Raw genomic sequence first — 26,105 nt, 5'->3', positions numbered from 1 at the left:
CTGCTTGCATTTCTGTAGGAATTTAGGCCCCATGAGGCAGGGGAAGATGACACTCACCAGAAAGGAAGAAGAGGTACTAACAAGCTGAGCTGGGCCACAGTGGGAGGCCTCCAGGGATCTTTGGCACAGGGACTGACACTGATCCATTCATTTATTCATGAACAGAATCCTATAACATGTAAGATACAGTGTTTTGGGACAGAGACAAGTCAGACAATGATCCTGCCCTCTGGGTGCTTACATTTAAAATTACTTGACAGAAAGTGATAGTGAATGGGAAATGGGCAGAACCTACTAATGAGGCAAATACTCTCCCAGTGATGATACTGGGGCGACTGGTAGACAAAGCGGCCCCTGAGCTGACCCTTGAAGAGAAGCAGGGAGGAGAGAAGCCTTGATAGGAGAACGGACAATGGGAACAATGGTGTTCCAAGCAGACAGACAAGCATGAAGTAAAGGCGTGAAGTTGGAATGCACAGGGTGTGGACAAAGAACTGGAAGAGATGAGTGTGGCAGGAGGGGAGGGGGGATGATAGGATGATAGGTAGTTAGGTTGGAAAAGTGGAGGTGGAGTTCAGATCACAGACAAATATACATGCTGGACTATGGAAAGTGGACCCAACCAACATCCTGATGGCCTGGCATTTAAATACTGGCCCAGCCTGGCTGGCTGGGGAAAGAATTCAGGACTGCTCTGCCCACCCAGCTGCAGAGTCTGCACCTGCCTTCCAGTAGCCCAAATGGTTAAGAAAGATATGGGTCAGTCAGAGTTCTATTCTTAGGATGGAAATGGTCCATGTACTTCAACTATCAGGTCCATGTCATGGCCAGATCTTGCAGGGCCACTTTAAAATTCAAGGCCATGCTGCAGAGCTGCCTTTGTTTCCATGGAACATTTAAGGCCATTAGCTCTTTTGTTTTAAGGCTATCATATGGAAGTGATCTCTCATTTCTAAAATTAAAACCATCTCCGTCTTATTGCTGAACCTTGCTGCCCACCTCCCCCTGAGCTCCCCCAGATGGAGAGACATCCTGCTTTCTGGTAAGACTCTAGATGCAAACAGGATGTTTAAAATACCCTAATTAGATCAATCTTGACTTCAGGAGTGGTGTATTGGAATATAGATTAATCTGTTCCATGCCTGGCACTGGCATTTGAAGTAGCAGGAGGCCCTGTCAAATCAAGCCATAACATTACACTCCTCTGCCTTTATTATTATTTTTTCCCTTTTTATATTTCATTATAATGGACATCTGCTTAGCAGGGGATGTGGTAACCCAAGAAAAGTCACGCATATGTGCTCAGCCACTCCAGTTGAACATTGATGCAAGTCAAATCAAACACTCTTCTCAAGACAGATGGATCTGTGTTAGCATCTATATATAGCCCCTTTTAACACATACACAAAATATATGTATTTCTATTCTTCAAAAACATTTACTGAATCCTGGCAGGCACTGGGCTAGAAACTGAGGACTTAAAGAGGCAACATTTATTGTAAACCTACTATGTCCCTAAGTGTGCTTTGCACGCATTACTTCATTTAATTTTCTCAACAATCCTATGAAACATATTTATTATTCTCCCCATTTCCATTTTATAGATCAGAAACTAGAGACTCAGCCAGGAAAAGAAATTTGCCTCCCAGGGTTTCACAGCTAGGAAGTGACCTAATTAGTTCCACTGTAATAAAACTTGATCACTATGCTGTACACCAGAAACAAACATAACATTGTAAATCAACTACAATTAAAAAAAAAAAAAACAGCATTGCAAAAGTTAGCTATAAGAGGTACATTTACATAAAAAAAGGAGTAACTGACTCCCTGAGATGGTCTGGATGAGACAAACTCTGAGGAATAAGGAGGAGTTTATCAGAGAGATAAAGGGGGAAAAATGGCATTCTAGGTAAAACATGAGAGGTTTAAACACATGGGGATATGAAGGAGCACAACACAGGATAGGCTGCAGGGGTAAGTGATGGGATGGCAGATGAGGCAAGAGAAGTGGGCAAGAGCCTCTGGACTTTTTCCTACAGGACCTATAGAATAGTTGATGGAGAACAGGCAGCACGATCAGATTTCTGTTCCAGCAAGATCATCCTGGAAGATTTATAGGAGTGCACACTGGAGGAGAAGCAGGACCAGATCCAGACGGTTACAGAAACATACATACAAAACAAACAAACACAATATATTACATTTGGACATCTGGGTATATCTAACAGTTAGTTCTCCCTAAGCAAAACCTGAAATGGTTAATGATCTTTCAGAAAGAACCCCAACTTCCTTGCCCACTCTCTGGGAGAAGAAGGGTAGTGTGACATAAAGAATATCACAGTAAAGAGACGTGGGCTTCCAGTCCAAAGACTGAGAAAAATCTTCTATGTGACTCTAAATAGGTCTCTTTTCCACCTACTCTCTGGCCTCAATATCCTTGATTGCAAAAGGAAAGAAGCAGCTTGGACAATATTGTCAATTCAATGACAAAATTCTAGTTATCAAAAAAAGATGTGAACAATTATCAAATGACCCGGCAATTCCACTCCTTGGTATTTACTCAAGGCATAATGAAAACATGACTAGAAAAAGACTTGTACAAGAATGTTCACAGCAGCTCTATTCATAATGGCCAAAAACTTGAAACAGTTTGTCAACAGGAAGAATGGAGAAATATATCCGCCCAATGGAATACTACAACATGGATGAAACTCAGAAACAGTCTGCTGAGTGAAAGCTTTACCTGCCTGAGTCCACTGACAGGAGGTTCCAGGTGAGGCTAACCTATGGTGAAAATTTCAGAACAGTGGACCTTTGTGAGGCTGGGCGGACAGATCTGATTAGGAAAGGGCATGAGGGAACTTTTTGGGGTGGTGGTAATGTTCTGTACCTTGACAGAGTATGTATTTGTGCAAATCCATCAAATGTTGGCATTCAAGATCTGTGCATTTCACTCTATGCAACTTTATTTTTAAAAATTGAACTCTAAGTTAATGATATTCATGCTGAAGTGCTTAAGGGTGAAGTGTACTGATGTCTGCAACTTACTTCATGCATCAAAAAATAAAATGGACAGATGAGAGATGGATAGATAAATGACAAAGTGAATACAGCAAAATATTAAGAATCCTCTAGAATCTAGGAGGTAGGGACATGAGCATTTGCTGTACAGTTCTCTCAACTTTTCTGTATGTTTGAAAATTTTCTTTGAAAAAATGTTGGGAGAAAGAAGGCAAGAAAAAAGTGAGAGATGTGAACTTGGAATATAAACGATGAGATTCTTAAAGGCCGTTTTTCTAAAAAGTAGTTTTTAATATGTCTGTTGTTTGAAATTTTGAATGCGTTTTCTATTGAAAAAGGCCCACTGAAACCCATTTAACCTGAAATATAGCCAAAATTAATTCAGTATTCTCATTTTTCACTTGCAGCAGTGAGATTATACAAAGTGTCTAAGTACCTACTGGGTGCAAAACAATATGATAGGTGCTACTTTTTGTTGATTTATTTTCACTTCCCCATGGGATTTCTTTCCTTCCTTTCAGAGTCCCAGTAGCACCAGGAATTTAGGAAAGTGTTTTTTAAGTGCTAGCTTGACTAATTTACAGCCTTGAAACTGTGGGAAAATGGGTCTTCCAGCAAGAAAGGGATATGTATGCCCAAGAAATGCTTCTTTTTGCTACACAACTCTTCTCCAAGGACTCAGAGTGAAAAAAACTGGAGTGATGTGGTATCTAACACTCCCTCTCAGGGCCTGAGCTGAGAGCAAGAAGTTCCCTCAGTCTAGTGTTCATAGACCAGGGAAGGCCCATATCTCAGGTGGGTTGAAGGAGAGGTCCATGAAGCTTTAAGTACTTGCCACGTGCCTACGCAACTGTCCCCTGTGGAAAATTACTCTGATCTGTAGTTTTCTATGCTCCTACAATGTGCTTTGTCAGTGAAACAACAGTATCACTCCAGCAGTGCAGTGTGGATTTGGGAATGCTGGTTCTGGGGGGCACCATGAAGAGTGAGCTGGGCACCCATGACTTCAGGACCTCTGAGAAGGCCTGGACAAACTCTGCTCAAGGGAGATGTTCTATACCAAGTGGCAGCATCCTGACTGGCTGAGACGCCAGCTGCCTACCTAATTTCTCCTCTTATTTCTTATTAATAGAACCTGTATTTATATGCTCAGCTTAAAAAACACAAACAACAACAACAACAACAACAACAAAACTACAGCTTCCCTTATAGCTAGGTATGACTGTGTGTCTAACTTTGAGTCAAGACTTAAGATGAACTGGTGTTTGGGAATTTCAGGAGGGTACATGTCCCCTTCTGCCCTGTCCCCTCCCCATTTTGGTCTCCTATGGTTTGGAATATAGACATAATAACTGAAACTCTAGTAACCATCTGGGACCATCTTGAAAACAGAAGCCACTTTTATAGGTGCCTGGGACACATTAACAAGCAAGCAAACATCTTTGGCCCCATGATAAGGAATAGAATGACAGAAGGAACCTGGGCCCCAGATGACATTTTGAAGGTGCCAGTCCAGTCCTGCTGATCTCTGGCCTTGTTTTACATGAGAGAGAATTAAACCTCTGTGTTCTATTATGTTTAAACCACTGTGATTTCCAGTCTCTGTTACTAGCAACCAACTACAATTCCTGATACACTTATCTAGTTAGTTCTTTTCCAGGAAGTCCAAAGAGAAACTGTATCCTGAGAGTTCAGGTATTTACCCTAAGAAAGCTGAGTGTAGTCTCACTCATTTTTGGAACCAGCCACACATCCCGGTGGGTAAAGTCCTAGAACCAGGAGTAACTGCTGGTGAAAAGGTACATTCCTTTCTTTTCATCTGTCTTGAAGGATCTCTTTAGAACATTTTCCATTATATTCTAGAGAACCTGGCTGGGAGGACTGATACAGCTTAAAAAAATTTTTTTTTCTTTTTTTTAATTAACCCTCATTCTTGTAATGGCAGAAAATAAATGCCTGGAGTCTCGGCATTTCTGTTTTCTCTCTGCATTCCCACCAATACTCACATTAGCAGCACCCACAGCTGGCAGTATTCTGAGGAACTGGTATGAGATGGCTCAAGTACGTGGCTTCTGACTCACCACACTGCGTCCTTTAGTGAGCCCCCTAGATGAGGCCGTCTGAATGTCAGGCGTGGCTGGTTACCGTTTAATTTCCTTTAACACATCACTTAGGAGTATTTCATCTAAATTATTTTAAACTGACTCTGTGGCCTAGAAGACCTTTCAGGGTTAAAAAATTACATAGTTACCACTCCTCTCCCTACCCACCCTACAAAAAACATAATAAAAGAGTCCTTTTCAGTGGTTAGTTTACTGTATTCTCAAACAAGCCTAAAAGGCTAGGGAAGCACGGCAGAACCCTGGCACAGCACAGATCCAGCACACACGGGTTAAGTACAAGTGCCAGAATTCTCCCGCATTCTTCCCTCACCAGTGACTTGTTCGCTATTCCAATTTCCCACTTTCCAAGTATCAACCTGCCTTAGAGCAGGAGAGTTAATAATCACAGCCCCAAAGCAAGGGAGGTGTTTTCACACTCTGAAAAGCCATCCCTGGATGCCTGCTATAGATCAGAAATTCAGTTTAGAAAACAAAACAAAACTAACCACCCCCCCGCCCCGTTCCCAGGGCCTTCAGGGAACCGTCTACACCGGCCTCTTCACTACTTTCACCTTGTTCACCAGTCCCTGCCTTTGCTCTCTTCCGACAGCCGCGGGCTCCTCCTCCTATTTATTCTTCCCACAGTTAGCAGCGACGTCCTCCTTTGGGCTCCTGCAGCCTCACCAGCTGCTGGGCTCCACGCACTCTTCCTCCAGATTCCAGGGCTTCAGCTGATTTCCACAGAAACCAGAAAAACCTGCTCACAGCCCCAAGGCGACTTTATGTTCATTTTTTTGAAGTGTGACTTCTTAACCCTTCCTTCCATCAGCCAGTAATATAGCAGAGTGAAAGGACAGAAGGAATTTCAGCACTGCACTAACTTAGTTCTCTCATTTCCAGTGTGAGAGTAACGAACTAAACCATTCTATAATCTTGCACACACAAAAGCTACTGGGAACATGTGCAGTCATATCTGTGAAAATGCTTCAGGATCATATTCTAACTGGTATTAGACTCACAACACGGAGGAGATACAGGAACCTGGTTAATCCTAAAAAACACTCTGCATTTGTGAAGACCGATTCCATGTTCTGTTCTACTAACAAGATATCATCAACAACTGGCAAGTATATGGAGCATTTTGCCATCGTCATTTTCCCACAAGCTAATCTTTCCACACACCCAATGCAACCATTTTACAGTTGTACAAATAAAGAACTAAGGGCCTGAGAGATGTATGTGCCTTTCCCAACGGGTCTTCCTTAACAGGAAAGAAACATTTATCAGTGTTATGTGTCAGGTTATTGTGCTACGTGCTTCACATACTCTTTCTCACTTCATGTTCATGACCACCCTTGGAGTGAATTATTCTCCCCAATTACAGATGAGGGGAAAAAAGGCCCAGAGAGGTTGTGTGTCTTATCCAAGTCTTCAGAGCTAGTAAGAGCTAGAGACTGATCTGGCTGGCTTTCTTTCCTCTGCCCCAAGTCTGCCTTTCTAGGGGTGAACTAAACTTACAGCACCCAAATTCCCAGGATACTGGTTAGCAAACTGAGTTGTGAAAAATACGCCCATTTTGAACAAAGCTATAGCTGAATGCAGTGTCCCTTTGCTTTATACAAAGCAGATGGTTTCTGGAAAAAACTGACTTCAAAGTAATTTCTGTGAAACAAATCCTACTGGTTTATTGCTCTGGAACCCAAGATGCATTCCCAAGGAAAGAATTCCCTAGCCTGCTTCATCATAAATATCTGGTAAAGGGGAATGTGAGCAGCCTTGGCAGATGTGCCCTTGCTGGTAGCGGCATTCCAGAACCGTCATGCTACGGAGTGTAGACTCCATCCTCACCCTGTATTGAAGCCCTCAAAGTTGATTAAGCAGCAGAGTCACATGATCAGCTTCTAGCAGTAGCGAGGCAGTTCATCTGAGCATTCTAGGACTGTGGAAGAAGCAAAGATGGACTGGGGAGAGGAGACAATTCCAATAGTGAGCCAGTTAGAGGAGAAAAAATGTTGCAACCATCTGAGAAAGGAACTAAAGGAAATGAGGGTTAGTAGGGATGATAGGAATTACAAGATTAAATTTGAGGTATTTATGATTATAACTGACGTCATCAAATGAACTCCAAAGTAGAGACTAAAGGAGAAGTTTGCCTTAGGAAGACCAAAATTGGGATTAACAGAGAAGAATCTACAAAAGGTTTTGAAAAATAAAATAAACTTAGTAGATTTATGAATGACAGCCAAGGAAGACAACAACATGTGGGCTGCAGCTCCTTCCTTTCTCAGTTTTTGAAGATTTAGGCACATACAAGAGCTATGATCCTGTGTCTAGGGAGTGTCTGCTGGGCTGGGTGGTTTAGAAGACTGTCTTGGTCTGGCTGTCCTGGTCACCCTCTACTGGCCTTGACAGATACAGTCAGCAGTCTGGCCCACTGAGCTTAGACCCTAACCCTAAGACCACAACACTGGAATCTGCCTTTTCCAGAGTTCCATCACATTCTCGGTGCCGACTACATGCCATTTCCTCTGTCTAAAAGCTCTTCCCTTTCTTGTCCGCTTAGGACATTCCTACTCGCTTTCAATCTTTCTAATCCCCTCATGGAAGATTTCCAAGTAGACTGGAAGCCTATTTCTTCCTTTAGTGCTTCCATTTGCAACTTGCACCCACTCCTTTATAACCTTTATAGTATTGTATTGTAATTATTATTTGCATGCTATCTCCCCACTGGAAGGTGAGTGCCTCCAGGGCAGAGGCCTGAGGTGGTTCAGGTGTGTTTCCCAGGATCTAACACCTGTCAGGCATCATTAGGTATTCAGCACTGGCTGAAGAACTCTAGAATGAATAAACTCAAGGAAGGGGTCAGCTGAGGTTTCCTCTGGGCCGCCTTACAGACAAAGGTTATCACAGGCTTCCTAAATGACTCCTAGTTCTGGATGGACAACTTACAATGAGCCTCCTACGTCATCAAGCTATGTTCAGACATGGGTATCTCTCATTTTAAAGCTTAATCCTGAGCTTATTACTTGCGAAATGCCTTCTGTAGCCTGGGACTTTTGATAGAGATAAGACATGCTGGGAATACACATTTCCAGATATACTGCTTAAATAAAGACCATGTTAGGAGGAGACGGGAAGAGGGCTAACATTTGTTAAGCACCTACTATATGCCACAATAAATCTGAGAGGCAGATATCAACGTCTACTTTAATGTAGCCCTGCTACTCACAGTGTGGTCAGAGGACCAGCCGCAGCAGTACCACCTGGGAACTGGTCATAAATACACAATTTCAGGCCTCACCCAGACCTACTGAAGCAAACTCTGCATTTTAAAAGATACCCAGGTGATTTATCTGCAATATAAATATTGAGAAGCACTGTTGTAGACGTGGTATATCTGGGATCAATGAAGTTAATTAACGTGCCTAAGGTTACTGTGACACTGTGATTTGCAACAGAAATATATATCTGGTCTTTGTCCCCTTTCTGGCAGAGAATGCCTAAAACCCTTGAAATTTCCCGATTAGAGCCATAAAGGTGTCCCTTGTTATGTTAATGAGGTGACTTTTTAAGGATAGGGATTGGTTGCTAGGAGAGCCAACCGAGTGATTAGAGTGATTAGAGCAGCAATTTTCCAGTCCCACCCCCAGACCTGGGAGGGGAGAGGGGCTGGAGATTGAATCAATCATTAAAGGACAAAGATTTAATCAATCATGCCGATGTAATGAAGGCTCCAAAAAACCCCAGCAGGTTGAGGTTTGGAGAGCTTTCAAGGTGCTGGGAGAGTGGCATTCGAGGAGGAGGGCCCGGAAGCGCTGCACCCTCCCCATGTCCTGCCCTACCCATAGCTTCCATTTCACTGTGCCTGAGTTATATTCTTTCATAATCAGTAAGTAAAATGTTTCTCTGAGTTCTGTGAGCCGCCCTAGCAAATTAACTGAACCCAAGGAGAGGGTCTTGGAAACCTCTGATTTATAACCAGTTGGTCAGAAGTACCAGTAATAACCTGGACTTGCCAATGGTGTCTGAAGAGGGTGGAGGGGGACAATCTTGCAGGACTGAGCCCTTAACCTGTGGAAATCTGATGCTATCTCCAGATATACAGTGTCAGAATTGTGTTGAATTCTAAGACACCCTGCTGGTGTCCAAGAATTACCTGCTGTTGATATGTGGAAACCACCCCCACCTCCATGTTGGACACTGAGTCTTAGAACACCTAATTTAGTTACACAACCGGTATAAGCTGGGATTTGAACTCAAGTCTGCATGTTCTATGAGTGCTTTTTCCTCTACACTGCTATGAAGAATCATGCCAAGCTTACAGCTTAGAAAAACACATCTAACTTAATATAAAGTATATACAAAAAACTTCATTATAACAAGCCTCATTATCTCAAAAATTTGCTTTGAAGTTATAAGAAATTTTCACATCCCACATTACAAAAATACCAAAAAAGAAAAAAAAATTCACATCCCACATATACCAAAAAACTTGGTAATAGAGCTTTTCTGCCCTGTCCTGCCAATATTATAAATTTTCCTATTTTATTTCTAGAAATAACTAAAGCACAGGATCAAGAATATAGGCTTTAGGTTCTAGCAGATGTTAATTTAAACTGTGTGCATGATTTGAGAAAGCACTTAACTTCTTGGGGGCTGTTTCCTCAGTAATAAAACAGGCTAATGATACCCCACACAGAGCTGATGTTAGGGATAATGACATCATGGATATACTGGAACACAGCAAATAATAAATGTGAGACACCATCACTGCTATCATCACCAATAGGAACCTCAGCCTGGCTGGCACATCACGAAAATCAGCCTGTTAACGAGGCAAGCAAACATTGTTATTCTACAAGTTTGCCAGCCAGCAGGCACACTCAACAGAGACATAATTTATTAGTAATCAATACATTTAAGAAAGTTGTAGGCATATTTTTTAGTGATTATCAAAATGATACGCTTAATTTATTTTATGGTAACCCTACAGCAAATATGGAACACATTAACCATATTTTCTTTCTACTTTAGAGCTAGAAACAAGGAGGAAAAGTGTTACGAGGGAAAAAATGTAAGGAATGTAGAAGAGACAAGGGAAAAACATTGAGTGTAATACACATCACCACCATATTGTGCATGTGCATAAGTTTATAGTATACAAAGCACTTCCCTATATATTATCCAATTCTCACACACTGAAATACTATTACCTTCCTCTTTAAAGGTGGGGAAACAGGTTCAGAGAGGGCAGACTCGCCAAAGTCACAGAGCCTGTGGTGGAAACACAACTTCAAATCAGAACCCAGCACAAAGCTCCTTTCTAATAAGCTACTTAAGGGATTTAAAGTTAACTACTCTCAAACAGAGGTCTCAGCTGCAGAAAATCACCCCCATGATGGTTCATAGCAAGGTTCTCCAACCCCATCCCCAGTGGTGACCTCCCCAGCCCAACCCAACACTATATCCTTTAATAGACCAGCATCTTAAAAGAGGTAAGAGCTGCTTCTCTTTAACCTGATACCTGAGAATAATTTGTTTGGAGAGCCTTTGTTTGGCTACCAGAAAACAATGTTCAACATCTTTCCAACCTCCTTCTTATGCTAATTACAGTTCATCAGCATCTGGACACCCACAAGCAAAATCAATCTGACTATAAAAGCCAGCCAAGACTTTTTCTTACCATTAAAAAAAAAAAAGACTGCAACATGATTAAGTACACAGAGCATTTCCCCAGCAACCTGCAAGCTGCTGCATATATAAATCACATCTAATATCACCAGAGTCCAGGAAGGTGGACACTAACAAACATCTCACACCTGTAACTGTATTCTTCATGAGCAGTGAAATGTATACAGGTTTATTTTCAGTTTATCCTCTTCCACATCATCTGTTAGATGCCAACATGTCTAACACATTAAAACAGTCACACATTAAAAAAATTTTGAAAGGCATCTTCACTTCCCCTTATATTATAACCAGATGAACACAGATGCTTTAGCCTTCAGTCCACGCCTCGTCTCCTTACCATCCTGAAGTCCCAGCACATTCACAGTGCTTGGAAGAGCCAACATCATCATCCAAGCACAGCTTACCTTTCCAAACTGCCATCACCTCCACAAGCTAATCATTTAACCTGAAATCTATCCTGCCTTCTAAAAATATACAGTCCAGTTTCCTAATTATATTAAAAGACTCACCCTTGTCAACATGCACATGACACACAGAGTGAAAACAGCAGGTTACAAAATAGCATATACACCATGGCTCCATTTACACAATTATATGCACATATGTACAACCCCCACCCCTAACAGATGTTTGAATGGATGGTGTCAGTGATGCTTCCAGTAATTAACTGTGGGTGGTGAGACTGGGGGTGATTTTTACTTTTTCTCCCTTCTTTTCCACAATGTTTGAATTTTCTACATTAGGTTATTTTATTCAAACTCAGAAAAAGCAATAAAGATATTTTTAACAAGCCTTCCTCTAAAGACCCACCATGTCAGGAAGCTTCTCTTGGCACAGAGAAAAGTAAAAAGTATGCTTACCAAGGCTTATGCTCTGAGCATTCTGGCCAGTGGGTCTCAGCACTAGCTGAGCGATAGACTCCAGAGCATCTAAAAAATATAGATGTTTGGAGTTCTGATCCTCAGATTTTCTGGAGGTGGGGCCCTGGCATGTGTATTCTGTCAAAGCCCTTCGAGTGATACTGATCAGTGAGGGTCGAAAACTACTGACTTACGGCTCATTCTCAAGGGGACCAACACAGGGAGAAAAAAGGCCCGAGTGCTGGGTGAGGTGTTTAAAGGCAGGCAATTCAAAGTAAGCAGATGGGGGTATTCAGGAATGTTTAGGAACAGAAATTGAAGGCTGAAGTACCACTGAGCTTCAGATATGAAAGGCCACTGAGAAGAGAGGAGGCCATTGTACGCAGATACACCCTGAAGTTGGAAGGCAAGAAGAGGTGAACAAAGTATGGCAGGGCAAAATGTTTGCAATTGAGAGACAGAGTTTATGCAGTACTAGGGGCAGGACTACTGATAACTTAAAAGAAATTGCATAGGAAAAGACACCAAGCAGTTTAAATTAGTCCCACTGCTACTGAGCAACTTTGATTTATGATTAAAAGAAGAAGAATAAGAAGAGCAGTGCATATGATTCACTTTTCAGAAACCACAGAAAAAAATTAGCTTAAAATCCTAGTGGGGCCATGTACTAGATGTGTCTTTGGAAAATGACAACTTCTCTATGCCTCAGCGTTCTCACCTGTAAAACATGGTAATAATACACGGCTCACAGGGTTCCTGTGAGGATTAGGTGTAATGATATAATGTTTTTACCTGATAGGTTTTTATCTGATGATAGGCTTTTGCCTATTAGAGGACTCAACGAAAAAAGCCCCCATATGGTAACATTAGGAGGCACAACCCAGTAAAGGCTATGTGTTGAATTTTAATAAACCAGGTTATTACAAACCAAGTTTAATAAGCCAGTTAATTACTGCCTAGCCCCTCGGTCATTTCCTCATTTTGGCACCACCTAATGCTAAAGAAATAACCTAAAGAGGTTTGGCTATTTCTCTCCTGCTTCTACATTTCTGCTATTTGTTTTACTTCTATAAAGGGGATATGCTGCGTACTAAACTATTTCTATAAAATTCAATCAAGATTATAAATGAAAACTAACAGAGTCATATTGACAAAATAATAAATGTACCAGTGGAAAATTCTATATCCAAAATAAGAATTCAGCTAATGTGGCCACTGAAGAACTCAGTTTCTACCTGGAAAAATGAAAAACGTGTGAGAAAAACAGGAATGATAAATGTTTCTCCTTCATCCTTTCCACCCAGGCCCTCAATATCAAAATTGGGTTTGCGCTAAATTAGCTGAAATACTCAAAATATCTAAAATTAGTACTATACCTATGACCTGTAAAAATTTGAGGGAGTCCTTTTAGTGTAACACAATAAAATAACTGTAAGAACAGCAATAACTATTAACATTAATGAATGTTTGCTATGTGCCAGGTTCTGCCCTAAATATATTAACTCTGTCAATCCTCACAACGGCTCTGCAGAGTTCTTCTAGGTCTGGTTTCTGCTTAACTAATCTAATCTTTTGCTCCATGCTCTTTTCACCAAGGGCTGGTGCCAAACTGGCCTCAGAGGGTACTCCTGGGAAGCTTAATAAAAGGCTACATTTTAAACAAGATTCCAGACGATTCTGATGGGCAGCAAGGTTTAAGGCTCACTGTAGTCTGTCCCTCCTATCTTTTATTTTATACACGCTGCTTTTTTCAGTTGACATTGCTCCATCTGGCTAACTCATACCTAAGATTTGGCTCAAGAATCACCTTCCTTTCCTTCTTCCTTCCTTCTTTCCTTTCCTTCTTCCACTCTCTCTCTCTCTCTCTCTCTCTCTCTCTCTTTCTTTCTTTCTTTCTTCAGTGGAGGTACTGGGGATTGAACCCCAGACCTCGTGCATGCTAAGCATGTGCTCTACCCCCAGGAGCTACATTTCTAAGATGGGGCTGTTTCTAATCTCCACCTGTTCTCTCACTGCCCAGGCTAGATTAGGAGCCCCTGCTCCATGCTCCCACCCTGCCTCACACTCTCTTTTACATTTTCCCTTGTACTATAAACACAGGTTTCTGTCTCCATAGCTGGACTGTGAGCTTGTTCACCTTCCATTAATAGCACCAAACCTGGCACAGAGAAGGAGCAAACGGTTTGTTTAATAAAAGAATGAATGAAGTCTCAATGACCTACCTTTAGGACTCTTATTCATAGAAACAGATCCTCTGCACAAGCATCAACTGAAATAGAAGGTCTGGTACCTCATTCAAGACGGGATGAATTTTGACAGGATCAGCAAAACCAAGATTATAACTGAGGGTCCAGATTAACAGACCATGATAAACAGTGGCTGTCTTATCTCTTGGTAGCTCTTATTATGACCTAGCTTGTCTATACATGGAGTCCTGGTCCACAGCTGGGCTTCACACCCACAAAAGCCAAGGAATTTGCAACCTACATGTAAACATGGAAACTGAGAGAGGTAAGGATGACTATTTTTGAAAGGAGGCTGATATGCAGTAACTGTATTACCATTTATTAAATGTCCACATGCTAGAGATTATGCAGGATGCTCATGATCATTATTCTTCACACAAGAATTTGAGAAAGGTTTTATCAGGCTTGTGGACTGAAGAGGTATTCAAGGTCTAGAAAGAATAAACTGCCTAAGGCCACCAGCTAGTTTGGGGGTAGAGCTGGGATTTGAAGCCAGGTCTGTTTCCTACAAAGACAATCCTCCTTCCCCTACTCTGTGCTGCCTCTGGATACCAACCGGAAGACCAGTGGAGCCACCATGGTGTTGTAAGAAGCTTTATAGAAGCAGACCTCAGTTCAGATCCTGCTTTTGTCACTCACTTGCTGAAAGACATTTGGTAATCAACAAACTCTCTGAGACTTATCTGTAAAAAGATGATAGGAATGCCTAATTCATAAAGTAGGTATGCCTGTAAAGTCCTGAGTATATTAGTAGATGCCCAGTAAAAATGTGAGCAGGCCATTAACCCATTTCCCTCTCCTCCAACAAAAGAGAAAACCAGTTTCTTCCAAGATGGCAGGTACATCCTGTTTCATTGTCTTCCTCAGTAGCAAACAACTATGCTGTGCTCTACTTGAGAAAGGCCTGTGGGTTAATCCTTAATATGACTGGAACCAGTTAGCAAGCCAGATGTGCAACACTTAAAATCATCCCCTCAGGCCTGACGAGAGGAACCCTAAGTCCAAACACATTGCTTATTTCAGCATCCTTACATTCTGTCATCCGAGGTCAGGAATGAGACAAGCAGCTGGAGAGAAAGAGAAAAGAAACTGATCCAGAAACGACTCAGTTATCAGGTTTTCAAATAGCAGCAAAAAACAACAGCCAGATATTTCCATTCCTTGTTTAACATAAAGTGCCTGTTAGTACATGGCTTAGTGCTACTCTTAAAATTAAACACCATTTACTATTCACTTGCTCATTGTTTTGAGCACTAAAACCAACTCTGTGTGACTTTCAAGCTTGGGGAACACAAAAAAGTGGGGTTGGGGGAATCTTTGAATTCTCTGTTTACGTTATATAGAAAAGTGACGGACCTGGGGCTCCCTGGTACGTCCTCTCTGGGGGAGTTTTTGTCTTACATTTCACACAGGACCTGCATGTTTATAGTCTACCCCTACAGAATGTCAGGTTCAGGGAGGAAAAGGATTTCTCCAGGTAGGGTACTTTTAAAACTACCAAAAGAGCAGAAGGAAGAGGAATACAAATGGGAAACCTAACCTCATCTGAGCCACTAGCAGGCACTGTGCTAAGTACTTCATCTGTATTATTTCATTTAATCCTCACATAGCAACCTTGTGAGATAGATCCCAACATTATACTAATTTTACAATGAAGGAAATACAGGCTCAGAGAGGTTAAGCCCAAAGTCATACAGCTAGTAAATGAAAGCACCAAGACAGCAACCCAAGTCTTGTCCTGTATATGTGAGGAATACTAGAGTTAAGCATGGTGTATTGATTTCTGCCTTGTGTGGCAGAGTAGAGGATGGTGCCATTTACCAAGACAGGAAAAGCAGAAGAGACCTGGGCAATGAAGGAATGAGTATGATTTTCAATGAGCTGAGTTTGAGTATCTAGTGGAGTTGTCTTCTGGTTAGTAACAGAAACAGACTCATAGACATAGAATACAAACTTGTGGTTGCCAGGGGGATGGGGGGTGGGAAGGGACTGGGATTTCAAAATGTAGAATAGATAAACAAGATTGTATTGTATAGCACAGGGAAATGTACACAGGATCTTGTGGTGGCTCATGGCTAACTAGAATATAACAATAGATGTATGTATGCTCATGTATAACTGAAAAATTGTGCTATACTGCTGGAATTTGACACAACATTGTAAAATGACTATAACTCAATAAAAAAGTTTACATAAAAAAAATAAGCTGCACTGATTAGAACTTGGGGTGGAGACAAGGCTGAAGATTTGACAATCAGTGGCAAAGACACAGAAGTTAAAGCTGCAGGTAGTAGATGAAACCAAGAAGAGTAAGTGGAGTTAAAAAAAAAAAAGAAAAAGAAATAGGAGAAGACACCACCAAGCTATGCAAAAAATGAACACCTGAGGGGCAGGACAAGGAAAAGAATCTGGAGATGGAACACTGGGAAAGAGCAGCTTCCCCCTGCCCCACCAGGGCAGGCATTCTATTTTGTTCCTATCGTATATTAGGTCTTAAATTCTGAACATAGCAGGAGCCCCAATAAAAGTTGGCACCAAATGATGCCATGCCGTTGCCACAGCCCACCATGAACATGTTAAAAAGGTTTCTTTCTTGCCTAAGTTGGTTAAACGCCCTTCTGTTCTGACTGCAGGAAAAGTTTTGCTATTTCCCTCTTCTAACCCTGGTAGGTGGTGGGAGCTCTGGTCTGCAATTCCTCACTGTTAGAAGCCCGAGAAGCACCTGGCAACAGCATACCTCCTGACTTGAGGAGTCCGCCAGATTCACTTACATTTCTTTGCAGATGACAGAAAAGTATTCTTTCAAGCAGTGACCTGTTATCAACTGCTGTCATTGTTGATGAGGTAAAATGTGTGCCTATGCCTCATATGCACACCACACAACCACACACTGCTTGCTTGGTAGCTCACCCCCCCTTAAAGCTCATAATAGCCTCCAGGGAGCCATGTTAAAACAGCGCAATTAACTAGAACTGCTATAAACTCAATAACTCACCTACCTAATGAAGCAATACGAGGAAAATTGGACCTATTTTAATAAGAATTTTTAAAAGAGACAAGAAGTAAAGGTCAAATGCCATTTCTGGATCCCAGCTCTTTTCTCCTTCCCTCCTTGTCTGAAGCAGCTGATACCAAGGAGACAACATACACTGCGCTATTCTTCAAAAAACCAAGGAGGTTGCCAATCATGCTATTGCACCCAAGGGCACATTTTTTTCTTTCCAACCCATCCCCCAAGCTAAGCACCTCCCCCGATCTATTTCTGAAGGTTTCATTATACAAACCTGAATGGATTTCAATGGCAATAATCCTTTTCCGTCTCCACCCCAACTTACAAAAGGAGAACTAAATTACCAGGAATTCTGGGTTTTAGGGGTGGTGTTTGCTTCTCTCCTCTCTAGAGTCTGCTCAATCTAGAGATTCACCTCTCTCAGCCTCTTTTGTTGGCTTTGGGAACAAAGATGTTTTTAGGCCACCCCACTATTTAGCATATCACGAGTCCTGACATCCCAGCAAGAATGAGTTTGCCATTCTCATGCAGCTGTCACATAGCAATCAGACCGGGGGCAATAAAACCCACACTCCCAGTTCTCCCGCAGCCAGTCTCTTTGCCTGGCTTCCCAGTGGCCTCTTAGAAGAATAGGTATGTCTGTCTAAGGCCAGGGTAGGCAGAACTGGAGACAGATTTAGTGCAGAAGAGATCTTAACACTTCTTGAAGTGCCTAATCTATTCCGGGGTCTGTGCTAAGCTTACACGTGTCACCTCACCTGACCCTCAAATCCACCCTGTGTGGCAGACCTAGCATTTTACAGATGGGGCAACTAAGGCTCAGAGAGCTTAGGAATTAACCCAAGACCACATGGCTGATGAGCAGTGGCCCCATGTGTACCACACCAGGCTATACTGCTACTGTAGGAATCTGAGGACGGTCCTGAGAGGTGACAAGGGCTGAGACTGGACCAGGATGAACTCAACGCTGATACGCGACAAGCCCCTGAGTTTGACAAGAAAAGGAAGAGTGCCGGGCAGCCCTCCAGAGGGTTGGACTGCCAAGCTGATTCCCAGCCCACAGTGCTTTATTATGAGTTGTTGGATTACCAAAAGCTTGTCATAGGGTGGCTTCACCTATAAGGAAGTTCTATCCATAACATGGCTCTTAAGGGCATGGCTCTAAAGGAGGTGTGGGGGTGGGGGGGAGTGTTCTGCCATAATTTCTAAGCCCATGAGACAAAGAAAAGCTTAAGGCCAGCAATCTACTTGTTTCTGCTTCTAAACAAGCTGGGTCCAAGACCACTCATCCCAGATGTATGACCAACAACTGTCAACTGTATTGTCTCAAACTTGCAGGGTTCTGGGAGAGCCCCCAGTCCATGTTTGTCTTCAACGAGCAGTCTTTTAGGGAGGAGGTTGATCATTCATGTGGTCAACGAATATTTACTGTGCATCCTCCACATGTCAAGCGCCAGGCTAGGCTCTGGGACCCAGTGGTGACAAGGCCACTGGTTTCATAATCTTTTTTTTTTTTAACACTGTTTTAATTGAGTTATAGTCATTTTACAATGTTGTGTCAAATTCCAGTGTAGAGTACAATTTTTCAGTTATACATGAGCATACATACATTCATTGTCACATTCTCTTTTGCTGGGAAGTTTCCATAATCTTAGGGGCTATGAAGTCAAAAGTCCTGGGGCCAAGAGTCCATTTAACAAGAGGCTCTATTCCAGCCTAGGAATCACATTATGCTTCCCTGAGAAAGTGACATCAAAATTAAGGACTTGGAAGATGATTAAAAGCTAGCTAGGCAGACAGGTCAGAGAAAATTGTTGCAGATGGAGGCAAGAACATGGTGGAAACCTGGGGGCGGAATGAATGAGGCATGTTTGCAAATGCTCCTGTGCTCTAGCTTACCACACAAACCTGGTCCACTTGCATCAGAAGGGTCAGCACATGAACAGTAATCCAGAAGACAGGACAAAGAAACCTCGCACAATGCACCCCTGCTCTGCCCTGCCTCCATTCTCACTCTACCATTCATGGCCAGGAGCAGGAGCAGCTAGCAGCAGTGGGAGGTGGCCAGGGCTGTGTTTTCTCCTTGGGGTTCATTTCTCTCTGAGTGCTGGTGTATTCAGGACGCAGAGCTCATCCTCACCAGCCATTACAGTCCAAACATGTCTTCCAGGAGCTGTCTTACCAAGCCATTGCCCTCACTAATATAATGTTATGAAATTCCTAATGCAGGTACTCTAAAGCAAATGTACTGTTACCAGCACGCCACCGGGCACATTTTTCAGAAGGAAAACAGCTGCTCACTGAATCTGTCGCTTCTCAGCAACACGCACACAGAGCAAGAGCCTGGTAAGGGCTGTTTTCCTTCACTTTCTTTGAGCATACTGAAGATACAGCACCAAGTCTCTCAACCGAATCTAGCAGGTCAGCCACACACAGTCCTTGAGGAGTCTCCTGGATTACAGGAAAAAGCCTTGACAACTAGGGCCTGTGCCTCGGGATCTTAAAGTTCAAGTATCAGAGCTTCTAGTTCACTTGTCTAGTTTCTACATTGTATAGACCAGGAAGGAAAACGCAGTTCAGAGAAGTTAAGCAAAAGGTCTAAAGTCACACAGCTAGTTAGCTGGAGAATTATAGCTTGCTTCCTTTCTCAGCTGATTTCCTTATCTAAAAAAACAAGGCTACCACCATCTACTTTACGGATCGGGAGTCCTAAATAAGACAGCACACAATGCAGCAGCACAAGGAATGTGGCAGGTTTTCTATGAATAGTGACTCTCTCCAAAATCTTACCTCCTAGATCTCCAAGACCACCCATTCCCTCTCCTCTAGTCTCACTTTGCTGAATTTCCATTGAGGAAAGAAAAAAGACCAGCAATAGGGTTAACATGTTCATAGTGGGTGTTTGGTTAGTATCTGATTTGAGGTGAATTGAACTGTCTCCGTGTCCTCACAGCTCCAATCCACAGCGCATGCCAGGCCTGCTGCGTCTGAGAGCTGATTTGGTCAGAGAGGGTATCACTGGAGGTGATCACGGAAAGCATGTCACATCACCTTCCCTTTAGCCACTTCAAGGTGGAAGAGACTAAGCCAAGTCAGTTTGAGGAGAGACAGACAGGAACTCTCAAACTTTTATCTAGGATGGTAAGGAATGCAAAAGATCCTGCAGAGACTGATGCCGTCCTACCAATCACTGATGAGAAAAATCACCCAAACCATGGGACAAATGTCCACTTCTGACAAGACAACCAAGTTAGCCAGCTAGCAGTTCAGGTTTTCCCTCCTCTTTCAAAAACGCCTCCTCCTCACTCCCCTCTTTGCCATCCCCCCACCACACTATCAAATAACCATCCAACCATGTAAATTCCCTGGTGCAAGTGTCTGTTAGGCTCCAGCAGAACTGTCAATGCTCATAAATCCCGGGCCTTCCAGACTGCACTGCGGCAATTTACTGGGGGGAGGGATGCGGCAAGCCACCGGACAATAGGAGGAGACTGGCCTAGCAGTAACTACTCTGGTTACAGCACCGAAATTCACGGCATTTTGCTGGGAGTGTGCACCATCAGGGAGGAGAAACATAAAAGGGGGAAGCTGGGCTGTAAATAGTTTATTTCGGCAATTCCTGATGTTGGCTGAATCATACTTTAATACAGAAATACACGAAAGCACTCCTCTGGAGGTGACATGTGTTGCCACCTCATTACTCTTTTCAAAAGGGTCTTCTATCAGAGAGACACCTGGCTACAAATTATAGTGAAGAAAACAAAACCTTCACGCATAGACTTATTCACAGGCCAGAAGGAAATGGAACCACTAGGAGTCAAACAAGCAGAGAACCAGTGCAACAAAGGCCATCAGTGACCTCGGGTCTCTGGGTTGCTTTTCCATACAGAGAAAAGAAGATGAAAAAGAAAAAGGTAGCACTCTTCCAGCTAAGAGTTGACTCCTCAGCTGCACAACAGAACTTTCATAGTAGCTTCTCATTTCCTCATTTTTCCTAATGCACTTAAATTGGGCTGATTTTCTTCAGTGAACCCTACCTTCATGCTCCTTCTCAGTGGTTCCCACTTTCTTGATCTTCCTGGGAGATTTCATAAAAAGGGGAAAGATGGTTCGTAAGCCAAGAATGTCAACAAACTTGTGGCAATTGTCTGTGCCCTCGGGTCCAATCATGGCGTGGTCCAGCACTTTCAGGGCACTGCTCCGGGAGATCTTCTTCTCTCTGGGAACAACAGAGGTTTCATGTGAGGCATTTCATGGGTATGTTCTAGCCTTTTTCATTTGTTTTTAAGTTGTATTTACTGCAGTTCTCATAATAATGGAAAAAGAAAAACAAAACAATTAAATGTCCACCAGTGAGAAAATTACTACATTATAGTATATCTACATGAAATATTACACATTCGTTAACAATAAGGAGAGTCTGTAATAGAATGAACAAATTCTTATGGTCAGAATGCTAAGCACAAAAGATAATATTAAAAATTCTACATGATGCATTACCTCAATTATGTGAAAAATATGCATTAAGAGAGACCGGGAAGAAAAAGATCAAAATACTAACAGGTTATTCCAGGGTAGAGGGATTATGGATCACCTATTATTCCTTTTCCTTTCTCTTTAACAGCTCTACCAAGATAGAATTCACACAACAAACAATTCACCCACTTACAATGTACAGTTCAAAGGATTTTAGAATATTCACAGATATGTGAAACCATCACCACAGTCAATTATAGAACATTTTCATCACCCTAGCAAGAACTCACCTATCCTTAAGCTATCACCCCATCCTAGCCCTAAACAACCATTGATTTACTTTCTGTCTCTATGGATTTGCCTACGCTAGGCATTTCAAGTAAACAGCACCATACAATATACAGCCTTTCGTGACTGGCTTCTTTCACCTGGCATAATACTTTCAAGGTTCATGTTGGAGCACGTAGCAGAAGTTCACTTTTTCTATCCTTAAATAACAATTGTATGGAGATGTCACAATTTGTCTATCCATTAATCCACTGATGGACATTTGGGGTGTTTTACCTTTTGGCTAGTATGAACAATAATTATGAATAATGCTACTACAAACATTCACATACACATCTTTGTGTAGAAAAATGTTTTCATTTCTCTTCAGTATATGTATATCTAGGAGTGAAATTGCTGGGGTACCGGGTAACTCTATGTTTAAACCTTTTGAGGAACCGTCAGACTTTTTCAAAGAGGCTGCACCATTTTAAATTCCCACCAGCAGCATGTAAGTGTTCTGATTTCTCCACATCCTTACCAACACACTCATCATTTGACTTTTTGGTGCCAGCTGTTCTGTTGGGTATGAAATGGGATTTCATTCTGCTTTTGATCTGCATTTCCCTGATAAATCATGATGGCTATTTGTATATGCTATCTGAAGAGATGTCTATTCAGATCCTTTGCCCATTTTTAAATTAGTTTATCTTTATTACTGAGTTGTAAGACTTCTTTATTCTGGATACAAGTCCTTTAACAAATAAATGATTTGCAAATATTTTCTTCCATTCTAGGTGATAACTTTCCACTTTCTTGATAATGCCCTTTGAAGCATAAAACTTACCTATTTTTTCTTCTGTTGTTTGCTTTTTTGATGTCACAACTAAGAAACCATTGCCAAACCCAGTATCATGAAGATTTACACCAGTTTTCTTCTAAGAGTTTCATAGTCTTAGTTCTAACATTTAGATCTTTGATTCATTTTGAGTCATTTTTTGTATATAGTATGAGGTAAGGGTCCAGCTACATTCATTTGCATGTGGATATCCAATTGTCCCAGTACCATTTGCTGAAGAAACTATTCTTTCTCTATTTAACGGTCTTGGTATTCTTGTTGAAAATCAACTGATCATAGACACATGGTTCTGGATTCTCAATTGTGTTTCATTAAAGTATGCCAGGGCCACACTGTCTTGATTACCACCACTGCCTTGCAGTAAGTTTTAAAAGTGGGAACCCTACATTGTTCTTTTTAAGACTATTTGGCTATTCTAAGTCCCTTGCAATTCCACATGAATTTTTGGATCAGCTTGTCAATTTCTACAATGACGTCAGCTAGAATTCTCATAGAAATTGTGCTGAATCTGTAGATTACTTTGGGGAGTACTGCCGTTTTTAACAATATTAAATTTTCTGTCCCATGAATGTGGAATATTTTTCTATTTTATTAGATCTTCTTTAATTTCTTTCTACAATATTTTGTGGTTTTCAGAGTATAATTTTACAGTTCTTTTGTTAAATTTATTCCTAGGTATTTTATTCCTTATGCTATTATAAATGGAATTGTTTTCTTGGTTTCATTTTTGGATTGTTCATTCCAAGTGTATAGAAATACAATTGATTTTGTATATGAATCTTATATCCTGCAACCTTGTTGAACTCATTTATTACTTCTAATAGATTTTGGTGGATTCCTTAGGATTTTATAAATACAAGATCATGTCATTTGCAAACAGAGATAGTTTTACTTCTTCCCTCCCAATCTGGATGCCTTTTACTTCATTTCATTGCCTAATTGCTCCGGCACAGCTCTAGTACAATGCTGAATAGAAGTGATGAAGGTGAGTATCCTTGTCTTATTGCTTATCTTAGGGGGAAAGGACCCAGTCTTTCACAATGAAATGTAATGTTAACTGTGGATTTTTTACAGAGACTATCTCAAAGGTTGAAAAAGTCCCCTTCTATTCCTAGTTTAAGTATTTTTATCATGAAAAGGTGTTGGATTTTGTCAAATGCTTTTTTTGTATCTTATTACTCCTTTTGCTACTTTTCAGTGTCTTTCATTTTTCCATAATGAATATAGGGTACTTTTTAGAATTAGAAAAGATAAACTATTAAAAAAATAAAGGTGATTTCCCCCTCAAGTCTAAAGGTCATAGAATAATCCTGCACGGGCTACTACTCTTCTCTAAGGAGTATAATTTTCTATAACCTTACATTGTTTTCTTTGACACTTCATGAGGTAGAGAGGAACAAGTCAGTCATTTCATATCTTAGTATAACTGGTAAATCAACCAACCAAGCCAATTTTCAATATTTACTGAGCACTTAGTATTGTGGCAGACACAAGAGAAAAACAAAAATTAAAGATACGGTTTCTGCTTTTAAAACAGTTAAATCTATTTAAGGAGACCAATATGGAATAAGCAAGGAAAAGTATAAGTCAGCATATAATTTTCCCCCATGTATTTACTCAATCCACAAATCTTTACTGGATACCTCTTATGTGAACAGGACAGATCAAGTCCCAGTTCTCATGGGGCTTCTATTCTAACTGCAGGAGACAAATGGGAAATCAAGATACCTGACAGTGGTAAATGTCATGGAAACAAAGCAATGTGAAATAATGACTGAAGAGGATATTTTAGGTTAGGTTATTAAGGAAGGCCTCTTTAGTAGTAACATTTGTATTGAGAGCTGAGAGATGAAATGAGTTGGTCACGCACATTTTAGGGGCAGAAGGAACAGCAAGTACAAAGGAAATGAGCGGGCATGGTCAAAGAACAGAAGGCTAGCATGTTTAAAGCCTACCAAGGATCAGTGTTCCCAGCTTGGATCAGAGAGGGAAGCATGGCCTATATCAAAGGTCATGCCACCTAGTCTTGTGAGATACAATAAGGCCTCCAAGTAAAAAACTGATTCTAGGAGTTATGAAGACACAGTCCAACATGTTTGTTCTGAGACTATTATGTGTTAGTTATTTTAGAGTGAGAGGGAGACATTACATGTATTTGGGGGAGTATGGGAAAAGACAGATACACTGTAACACTTGAAAGGTGAGAAAGTAAGAGTGGTGAGTGTGGGCTACTCATTAGTAAAGCCTAGAGAAGAGAGTTCATCAGCTTAAGAGGAAAGTCAGGGTAAGATTTTCTTTAATTATTATTTTTAAGAATATGGATAATTTAATCATATTTTAAGGTGTCAAGAAGCCAATGGTGATCAGGAAACTAAAAATAGAGGGGAGAATTAATAGAAGGAGCAAGGTGGTTGATCAGGCAAGGAGAAACAAGCCTAATCAAAAAGGTGGTAATAACATAACCCAAAGCCCTTTGTCCAATTGTTACCTGAAAGCCAAAGAAGAGGAATCAGAAATGATATCCCTCTTTTGTATAGGAAACACTATTAAAACATTGTACTATTAAAGTGTTAATGATGCAAAGCATGCTATCCTGGGTCAGAATAGCCAGCCAAGGACTGGGTCCTAATGAGTGCAGGAAAGGCAAGTAGACAAAAAGCTTGCTGAAGGCATCTTTTGGTGCTAGATCATCCCGGTTTACCTGAGACCATTCCATTTTCAGCACTGAAAGTACAACATCCTGGGGAACCCCTCAGTCCTGGGCAAACCGAGATAGTTGGTCATCCTACCTGGTGCCAACTTCAAAGGATCAGGGATGTACTGTGAATATTTCTGCCTTTATTCCTTTGCTGTGAGACTAATCAAAATAATCCATAGATACTCACAAATGACATTCAACCCAACTACTGAGTTTAAAAGAAAAAAAAAAGGCTACCACTAAGCATGCAGGCTCCATGCAGCAGGCACGGCACTAGCTGTTAGGAATTATAAGCTCTCTGTCTTTAACCAATTTAAGAACAGGTAAACAAAAATAATTTCAAAAGCCCGAAGCAATGGAAATTAAATCCAAGGAGGTGAGAGGTAGAGATAATTGACTTTATCCAGGAGAAATCTGTGAAGGTATCAAATGGAAGGGTTGACATCTGAACTAAGTCTGAAGAATGAGCATTTGCCAGGCAGAGAAGGGAGAGTGTTGACACGGGTGGTGGTGGTGGGTAAGCTGCATGTGCAAAGGTGCAGGAGGTCTGTAAGAACATGTCACTTGGGGGAACTGGAAGTAGGTATGAATGACCAGGGTGGAAGATGACTGAGGGGAGGTGGGCAGGAACAGGTCACAACAGGCCCTAGATGTGCTGCCAGGGAACCTGGGAGTCTATGCCATAGGTGTTGAGAAGCCATGAACTGTTTAAGAAAAGGAGAGCACTACATGGATAGATTTTAGAAAGCTTAATCTGGCAGTAGTGTGACAAAGAGACTGGAGCAACAGAGATTGGGGTCGGGGAGCACAGTTAAGAGAATACGACAAGAGTGTAAGTGAAAATGACAAGGAGTGGTAGTGGTATGAACAAGGCA

At 41.5% G+C, this 26,105-nt stretch overlaps 1 protein-coding gene across 1 annotated transcript in view; it reads right to left on the bottom strand.

The window, feature by feature from the left end:
- Window positions 1–26,105, bottom strand: part of CTNNBL1 (catenin beta like 1) — a 143,948-nt gene that overhangs the window by 35,376 nt on the left and 82,467 nt on the right. The window contains 1 exon segment of the mRNA XM_006188621.2: window positions 20,968–21,149. Coding sequence (XP_006188683.1) covers window positions 20,968–21,149 — 182 coding nt within the window.

Source organism: Camelus ferus, chromosome 19 (assembly GCF_009834535.1).
Source record: "Camelus ferus isolate YT-003-E chromosome 19, BCGSAC_Cfer_1.0, whole genome shotgun sequence".
In the NCBI taxonomy this organism is placed as follows: Eukaryota; Metazoa; Chordata; class Mammalia; order Artiodactyla; family Camelidae; genus Camelus; species Camelus ferus.
This window is presented reverse-complemented; position numbering and strand designations above follow the sequence as displayed.